We start from the raw sequence: 8,927 nt of genomic DNA on the forward strand, positions 1-8,927 counted from the left end.
GCCCAGTGTGTGCAGAGGGGGCAGCCGTGGCTGTGCCGGGGCCGAGCAGGGTGCCCCGGGGAGGTGCTTTCCCAGGGCAGGGAGGGCATCCCTGGGCAGAGGGCCCTGCCGGCGTGCGGGGGCAAGGGCGGCTGTTTGGGCACCACCTGCAAACCCTCACCACGGGGCAGGTCCAGCCCTGGCTGCCTCTGTGGCGCAGGGTTAGTCCCTCAGCCTGGTCTCATCCCCATCCTATCAGAGAGGGGTTCAGTGAAAGCACAGGTAAGCTCCCAAACAGCAAACTCCATGTACTCCCTCGGTCTGCGTCGCTGCCGCCTTCACCCGGGGGCCTCTCCCAAATGCCTGATGTCCTCCTCCTGGCACCTGCTCTCGCTCAGCCATGCAGATGGGGATGGGGGGGTAAATATTTGGTTTTCCCTCTTAAAACTGCAGATTGAGTCGAAGTGAGAGGGAGGGAGAGCTCTGGGCACCACTGCCCCGCTTCCTGTGCCGCTCTGCCTCTCTCCGTATTAAGGCAGATCTTGCAGTTTTAACAGGAAAAAAACATGTTTTGATCCAAGTCGCATGCAAAGTGCGCTACACTGCCCATTCCCCGTGGTTTCTGTGGGTGTGTGGCTGCTCGGTTTGGTGCCTGCAAACTTTGTGTCACTAATGGGGAGAAAACAGGGAGACTTCTGTCCAGGGGCGCAGTGTGGATGAGGAGCGGGCTGTGCCCGCGGGGCCGAGCACGGGGCTCCGTCGCTTGTCGGACAGCTGTTATTTTTCCGCTGCCTTTGTGCAAAGGCACAGCTGGATTCGGCATGAACGGAGGGCAGGGAGCGGCGCCTTCGTGCCTTGAACACTGTGGTTTGAAGGCGCAAGCGGGGAAAACGGCAAAGCCTTTGCAATGTTTGCTCTTCTCACTTTATTTCAGCTTCATGAAAAAGTGGGTGGGCCAGCTTGAAACAACCCAAAAAACCTGTGGCACTTAGCAAAGCATATGCTTCCTTGGAGGAAAACTGGGCTCGTTTGCACTCCAGAATGCTGTGTTTGTTTTTCTAGCAAGGACACCGCCAATCCTGATGGTTAACTCGTGCGGAGAGAAGTTTTAGCGTGCGGAAGTGTGTGAATTTTAGGAATTGAATTAGAAAAACAAAGAACATATGTGTGCTGTGTGCTTGGCTTGGCAAAAAAGTGAACTCTGCTGCACTAAATGCAAGGAGCCAAAAGCTGAGCAGAGGACTGGAAACGATGTCTGTGGCTGAGCAGGGCCCCAGCGCTGGCCTGCTTCCTCGGGCGGCTGCGGAGGGCTGGCGGCGGCTGCGGGAGAGCGGGGAGCGAAGCTTTCGGCGGGTGCCGGAGCTGGGAGATGTTCGCTTTCGTTAGCGCTGGCAACACAGCCAGGCAGCCAGCAACACGGCTCGCGTGTTTTCGAAGCCGCTCTGGGAAGTCTGGCCTGCACGTCAGAGCCTCTTACGGTTGCAGGCAGGGTTGTCCTGTGCTGTACGGCACCTTTCCAGGCGTCAGTGGGAGCACCCCGAAATAGAAAAGGTGTGAGGGTGGAATGGCTCGCGGGTGATGAGTGACTCAGGCTGAGGGCTGTGGGGCGCAGGGTGAGAAGTGCTGCCTTCAGGAGGTGCCGGGGCTGCCTGCTGTGGGAGGGGAGCGTGCGTGGGGCGAGCACGCCCGGCCGGCACCCCTGCACCCGCACCGGGGCTGCGGGCAGGAGAGCTCGGCCCCTGGGAGAAGGTTCCCACACGCCTTGGTTGGGGTGAGGGGGCTCAGGGCAGGGCAGGGACGGTTGTGAATAAGGCAAATTCCCAAGTGTGTGCTCCAGGGGATGTCACTGAGCTGCTGCTGCTGCTACAATAGTAGTCAACAGCAGCTCCAGGGGAGGTCACTGAGCTGCTGCTGCTACAATAGTAGTCAACAGCAAAATAAACAGTAAAAAAATCTGATTAATGATTTCTTCAAAAAATAAAGGCATCATTAATACGCTATAAGAGCCAATTAATACCGTTCATCTAGCAATGGCATGTGCTGTATTGCACCTCCTTGTGCACATACAACACCCTTATAACAGGTAATGACTGATTCCGTGCTGGCAGCCTCGGCAGTAAGTAGAGAAAGGACGTGAGATAAAGGACATATGAAAATGTGCAACTAGAAGTTACTGTATCACCAGCTGTTGGGTTCTTTGTACGTGTTTCTAAGACCTGGTAATTATCCAGAATTACGTGCCTCAGCAAACGAGGGGGCTTGTCTGGGCACAGGGAGCCAGCGGCACGCTCCAGCGCGGCGTGGCAGCGCAGCCCCGCGCTACACAATGGCAGCAGCAGCTGCAGGCAAGGGAAATTAAACCCTCCAGTGTTCAGATAAAACACGTTTACTTCAAAATGACAAGACACGGAAGGGGAGGGAAGGACGTGAATTATCATGGGACGCAACTTGTTGTGATGAATAAATCGGGTTCTGGAAATGTGCTCCCTGCGTTCGTGGGGCCGAGCGCGGGGCAGGAGCTGGGTCCCGAAGGCAGCACTGGGGACCAGCCGTGGAGCGAAACGCCGCTGGGGCCAGCTTTGGCAGGCTGGTGAGCACTGCTGAGCCCGCTCCATGCGTGCTGTTCCTGGGCACCTTCGCAGCACTAACTGGGACAAGGGGCCGTGGCAGGATCTGGGGGACCCTGGTGCCCCGAGGAGCTGGCCTGGGGCAGCTGAGCTGCCTCCCCCCCGTCGCTGGCAGCCAGGGTGGGCTGGGATGGAGGTTGCATCTGAATCAGGTCAGGCTCTGGAGGGGCTGAATAGGGCCACGCTGGGGATCTGCATCCGTCAGCGAGCTGAATTCCTGCTCTGTCGAGGGCCCCTTTCTTATCGGCACTAATCCAGCGCAGCAGCTGCAGCAGCTCTGTAGCACTCATTGCTATCAGTGCTGTGCAGGGCGCCCAATAGCCCCCCTTCCTCCCCTGCACCAGCAGCAAGCCCTCTTCGCGCTCCCGCACCATGTATGGCCACCGAGCCCTATCCTCGGGGCGCTTGGTAACTGCCTGGCAGCAGCAAAACACAAACAAGCAGAGCCCTGCGCGCAGGCAGGCGAGCTGCGGGCGGCCAGGGAGGCAGCGCCCAACCTGCCTCTGCGCTCCCGAGCCCCCGGCTTGCCCCCTCGAAGGAGGCACGTCTGCCAAGCCCTCTCCTCCTAGAAAGAGGCGTCCCCCGCATGCAGCCACCCACCGGGAAGGCAGGACGGAGGGCAGCTGCTCCCCTGGCCCCTGCCTGTCCCCTCGGGAGGAGCAGAAAGGATGCTTGTGCTGGCCCCGCTGTGCTCGGGGCCAGTTAATAGGTACCGTGTGTGCCGGCAGGGCCCTCCATTTGCAGAGCAGCGGTGCCTGGTGTTGGCTGGTCCCAGCAGCAGGGATGCCCATCCCAAATGGGTGCAGCAGCAGCTCGGGGCATGGAGGTGTGCAGCCCCTGCCCGAGCTGGCAGGGAGTGTCACAGCCCGGCCACAGCGTTGTTACACCCAGGCTGGCATCCCTTGAGAAGGATCCGTGCTCCAGCCGGGTGCCCCCGCACAAGGGCAGTGTGTCGGTGCTTGTGAAGGGGCAGGAACAGGCTCAGCTGTGAGGGGGGACTGAGGGCTATTTATGGTCTCTCCTTGCTGCTGCAGGTGAGCGCGGGGAGCTGGGAGGGGCAAGCGCGGCCACGAGCTCGTGTCCCATCAGGGCCACTGGCCTCATTGTAGGAATGTGCTGTAATTGCTATGCTAATTGGGACAAATTAAAGTATGCTCTGGGTGGAGGGCACAGTGTTGACCTTGATGGAGAGATCACAGCCCTTGTGCTGGCCCCATTGCCTGCAGCGCAACCTTGAGACTGCACCGAGATCCGTGCCAGGGGCAGAGCCAGCGGTGCAGAAGTGGTCGGAAATATACCACAGAACCCCACAAAAAGTCTGTCTGTCTGTCTGCTCAAACCTTTCCCCTCCTTTGTGCCTGCGAGCTGCCGTGTCCCCGTCAGGCTGGGTGCAGCTACGGCACCAGGTATCATGGCCGAGCTCCTGGGTGTTTCCCAGGGCCAGCCTGGCTCCTTCTCCCGGCGCTGGCTGCAAGGGCTGTGCAGCCCTGCCTGTCCGCACAGTCGGGCGCGGGTTGCCTGTAGTCCCTCCGGTGAACCCCAGCCCCGTTGCGGTGCCCTCCATCAGCCGCCTGAGTGCTGAGCCTGCTTCTCCCCTCTCTCGCAGCAGCCATGGAGGCAGTGCTGATCTTCCTGTGCTCCCTGCTGGTGCCGGTGGCCGTGGCAGACGGTAGGTGCCAAGAGCTTCCCGCATGCAGGAGGTGGCAGGGGCGCGGGAAAAGGCTGCGGGGCCCCGGAGGACAGCCGCCCCTCCGATCCAAGGGGGCTGGAGTGGGGTGTGGGGCAGCAGCCCCGGGAGCCCGCAGCCCCAGCAGGGAGCGGGGTGCCTGCGCCGGCAGGAGGAGGGGGGGGGCTGCAGCGGCACAGCCGGGAGGCTTGCTCACCTCACACCCCTCGTCTGCTTATTTCCAGTGGCCGCCCAGGAGAAGAAGGAGGACCCCTTTAACTATGGTGAGCATCGCTGTGCACGGGGATGGGTGTGCTGGCCGGGACACATGTGCATGTGCGATGGGGAGGAAAAGAGCCTGCCCCCTTCCCTGAGCCCGGCAGGAACAAGCCCCTGTGTCTCCTCCCCCCAGATTACCAGAGCCTGAGGATCGGGGGGCTGGTGTTTGCCGTGGTCCTGTTCACCGTCGGCATTCTCCTTATACTCAGTAAGTTGGGGACCAGGCGGGTGCTGGGCATGCGGGCCGGGGCAGTGGGGGCCGTTCTCGCGGGGGGGCGGCCGTCAGGAAAGGCCATGGCCCGTTCCCACTTTGGTCGGGAAAGGCCATGGCCCGTTCCCACTTTGGTCACGCTCATGGTGTTTCTCTCTCCTTGCAGGCAGGAGGTGCAGGTGCAGTTTCAACCAGAAGCCCAGGTGAGTGAGGGCAGCATCTCCCTTGGAGAGCCTCCCTGCCCCGTCCGTCCTCAGCTCTTCCCGGGCTCCCTCCCGCAGCTGGCAGAGTGGCTGTGCTCTCTTAGCATCCCTTTCGGGTGCCTGGTGCCCAAAGCAGAGGGATGCTCTGCTGCAGAGTTCCTGGGTGGCAAAGCAGCTGTGCACGCTCCCAGGGCACCTTCCGCAGCGTGCCCCTGCGCTGTCGGGCATCCCACCCCTAGGGACAGGGTGCGGGTCCCAGCCGCTCTCACTGTGCACCTCTTCTTGCAGAGCTCCAGGGGACGAGGAGGCTCAGGCTGAGAACCTGATCACCTCGAACGGTAAGGTCGCCTGTCCCGTGCCGCGCGTGCTCTGCCACTGCTTCTGTGTTGCACTTGCCTGCCTGCGGAGCACGCAGCTCTAGGCAGGCGCTGCAAACCACTCTGCTCTTCCCTTTGCAGCAACGGGAGCACAGAAAGCAGAGAACTGAACGAGAGCCATGCGGTGAGTCCCGGGGCTGCCACGGACCAGCCCAGGCCAGCGTGGGTGGTGGCACCAGGGCTGTCACAGCCTCAGTGCTGGGAAGGAAGGGGGGGCAGCTGGGGCTGTGTAGGGGGGCAACTGCGGGGCTCCGAGTAGACCAGTCTGCTGGGACTGGGCAGCTCTGCATCCCCAGCGCGGTGCAGGGACGAGCACTGGTAGGGGCTGCGGCAGGGAAACATGCAGTGCTGGCAAGGTCCTGGGTGTCCCGTGCTCAGCAAGCCCCAGGCAGCCCAGCAGGAAAAGGAAGCATCTGTCCAGATTTTCCCTTGCATTATGTTTCCTTTCCTTGTGCTCCTCAACCCCAAAGTGGTTTTATTTTTTGGGGCCTCTAGAGAGCTGAGTGCGAGTCCCCCGGGGCATCTCGCTCCTTGCCTACAGTCAGAGTTCCCCGAGCTCCTGGGCTGTGGCCTGCTTTTGGAGAGGTGGGAAATCTGGAGGCCGTGCTGGCGGGAGTGCAGTTTGTGCTGCTGGTGGATGAGCCCCGCGCAGGGAAAGGCGGTGGCACTGCTCCCAGCCTGACTCACTGCTCTCCTTCCCGCGCAGACCCAGAGACCCGAGGACAGATGCTTGGACCGCAGATGCCAGTGGCCTGCGAAGAAACTGAAATCGCAGCAACAGGTCCCTCTAAGGAGATGCGAAGCTGCTGTGTCTGTGTTACCCTCTGTACTTCAGCACTGGTTCTCTGTTTACTAACCCGACTAAACTCCGCTCACCGTCCTCTCTGCCTCCAGTGGTGTGTAATGTTGATGTGAGATGATCATTACCTCTAGGGCTAGTCGTTGCTGATGTTGTAATAGTGACTTTCTCTTCACCTTTCTCGTGCTGTGCGTGTGATTCTGGCTGTGTATGACTGGGAGGCGCTGCCCCTCTGGGCTGCTCCCCAAGCCCAGGAACGGGAGCCGCAGGGCAGGGCGGCGTGGGCTGCGGTGCACAGAGCCTGCTGCAGCCCCGGTGGAGCCCTGCATCCCCCCGCCCTTCCCCGCACCCGGAGCCGGAGGCTCGTGGTTCACGCCGGCTGGCTTTGGGCAGGGCTCGGGGACCAGTCCCGTGGCGTTTTGGGGGCCTGCCAGCGTGACTCTGGACCGCGCGTTGCCGTTTCAGCAATAATCCTCCTGCACGCCCCCAGCCCAAAGGCAGCCGTGGTGGGGGGTGAGTCGGGCGGGGAGATCCTGCAGCTTGACCGCCCTAGGCGGTGGCACCTGGGTGCTGGATTTAAGGCTGAAGGGAGCTCCCCTGTCTCGCCTGCTCAGCACTCCATGTTTGTGTCCCTGGCTAAAACCAAGCCCCTGTGTGGGATGCTGTTTTAAATGTGAGGAAATGCTGTGGTGGCAGAGAAGCCCGTGAAATCCCCCAGCACGGTGACACTGTGAAAGAGGGCGGCTGCGCAGCGGTGACCCTGCTAACCAGCACAAAGCAGCTCCTCGCCAACGCTCTGCCTGCCCGCGAGACGGAGGTGGGCAGGTTAAACAGTCTCCGAGGGCTAAAGAGAAACATGGACTGAAATAAAGATCCTGTCCTTGCTTGTCTCCGGCAGGGAAGGGGCAGCGGCGTTTCCTCCTGGTGCTCCCTGCCCTTCCTGGTGCCTTGTCGCTCCCTGTGCCGTGGTCCGGGACACAGCCACCCACGTCAGTGCTGCGTGTCATCCCGTGGCGGTTACGTGTCATCAGCCCCCCGATGCCAACTGCCCCTTCTCCCTGCAGAGCAGCAGCAAGCGATGCTCAGGGGCTTTGCACGCCTGAGCTTGCACAGTGGCGATGTGCCGGCTCCAGAGGGGCTGAGCCCAGAGTCCATCGTCTGGGTCCACTTGTGGGTTAGAGGCAAACCTGTGAGTCTGGCCCCTTCCCCAAGCCTGTAGGCATGCAAAACCGTGGCCTCAGCTGGGGCTGGGGCCTGCCGGCTTGGTCGTGGGCGCTTGCCAAGGCAGGGTCAGCCTGGGCAGCAGCGGGGGATCCCCAGGGCTGCATTGAAACACGTCCGAGTGCCATCCGCATGCCGGGAAGAGGTTCTTGTCCTCCAGGATGGTTTTGAGAGGGGTTTCAGCTATGCCCACCCCACCACGGTGGCCCTGCCTCCAGCGTGGGCTGTGTCCCTGTGTGCTTTGCATCCCTTGGTGGTGCTGGGAAGCACGCTCTGTCCCATCTGCGCAAGGCGGAGGGACCGTGTCTCCGGTAGCCTGTCCCTTCCCTTCCCCGTGGCCATTGCAGAGAGCTCTGCTCACCTCCTGCCTCCGTGCTACTCCACAGTCTTGGGCAGAGCAGACCACGCGCAGCCCAGCCCCTGAGTGTCAGCTGTGTGCGTGTCCCACGTCGGAGTGCCCGTGATGTCTGTAGTGTGCCGTCGGTGTTAACACGAAACAAAGAAATCCCTGTGGTGTGTAGAAATGGCAAAATCCTGACTGTTGTAAAATAAACTGAGCTATTGTGTTCCCTTTTAAATAGGCGAGTGTGCTGCTGTGGTGAAGGACTGGTGTGTTCTGTGCTGTGACCTAAGGGGGGAAAGGAATAAAATATCATTTTTATCGGTGCCTGGCTGCGTCGTCTCAAGGGCCGTGGCGTTTCCAGGGCTCGGGGGAAACGCTGGGGGGAGCGGGACAGGGGCTGAGGGCTCCAGCTCAGCCGGGGAGGCGGGCTGGGCGAGCCGGCGGGCAGCTTCCTATGCCGTCCCTCTGCGCCGGGCAGTGCCGGCAGCCAGGCTGGGGCGGAGGGGAGCGGTGGCAGCGCACCCCCCGGCCAGCACAGACGGGCTTTGTGCTAGCAGCGGCGGGCTGCCCAAGTCCCCTCCCTGCTGTGCTCTTTTCTGCAGCCAGCAGCAGTTTCAACAATAGCCAGAGACCGTGTGAAGGGAGCGCGTGAGCGGTGAGCCCCGCGGCACAGCCCCGAGGGACGCGGGCACAGAGCCCCCTTGTCCCTCGGCCTTTCGGGAGCTTCTGTGTCACGGCCGCTGGCGTGCTGATCGAGGGGGATGCTGACCACCGCCTCGGCTCCGTGACAGCAGGAGGGCCCCACGCACCACCCTCCCAGGGCTTGGCTTCACCCCACGGTGCCGGAGCTGAGCTGTTGCGGGCTCCAGGTGCCCACGCTCCTCGACCGGGGCTGAGCCCCCAGGCGTGGCAAGGGGAGCACTCCCTTGGGGCTGGCTCCCCCCGGCCACCGCAGCGCTGATCGGCTCGGGCGCGTGACTCCCGCTTGCTGATTGCGAGATTAGAGCAAACTGGATTGAACAGCCCCGCCTGGCAGCTGGCCTCGCCGGCCGGGGCCAGCACAGCCCCAAGGAGCGCAGCATCCTGGTGCCCGCCACCAGCCCGGGATGCACCACGGACATCGCCGTGCCGGGGTGCCGCAGGGCCCCCCGGGACGGCTCGTCACTGCGCTGGGAGGAACTGACCCGGCTGTCGTGGGGACCTGCGGCGCCAGGCTGCGGGG

At 62.2% G+C, this 8,927-nt stretch overlaps 1 protein-coding gene across 1 annotated transcript; it reads left to right on the forward strand.

The window, feature by feature from the left end:
- Window positions 1-4,212: 4,212 nt before the first annotated feature.
- On the forward strand, window positions 4,213-6,220 carry FXYD6 (FXYD domain containing ion transport regulator 6). Its single transcript, XM_009274436.2, has 7 exons — window positions 4,213-4,275; window positions 4,518-4,556; window positions 4,685-4,759; window positions 4,929-4,965; window positions 5,254-5,303; window positions 5,424-5,466; window positions 6,049-6,220. The coding sequence occupies exons 1-6, from the start codon at window positions 4,218-4,220 to the stop codon at window positions 5,450-5,452; spliced, it is 288 nt and encodes a 95-aa protein (XP_009272711.1). The 5' UTR covers window positions 4,213-4,217; the 3' UTR covers window positions 5,453-5,466; window positions 6,049-6,220.
- The last annotated feature ends 2,707 nt before the right edge of the window (window positions 6,221-8,927 follow it).

The sequence above is a fragment of the Aptenodytes forsteri genome, unplaced genomic scaffold, assembly GCF_000699145.1.
Source record: "Aptenodytes forsteri isolate BGI_AS27 unplaced genomic scaffold, ASM69914v1 Scaffold752, whole genome shotgun sequence".
Taxonomy (NCBI): Eukaryota; Metazoa; Chordata; class Aves; order Sphenisciformes; family Spheniscidae; genus Aptenodytes; species Aptenodytes forsteri.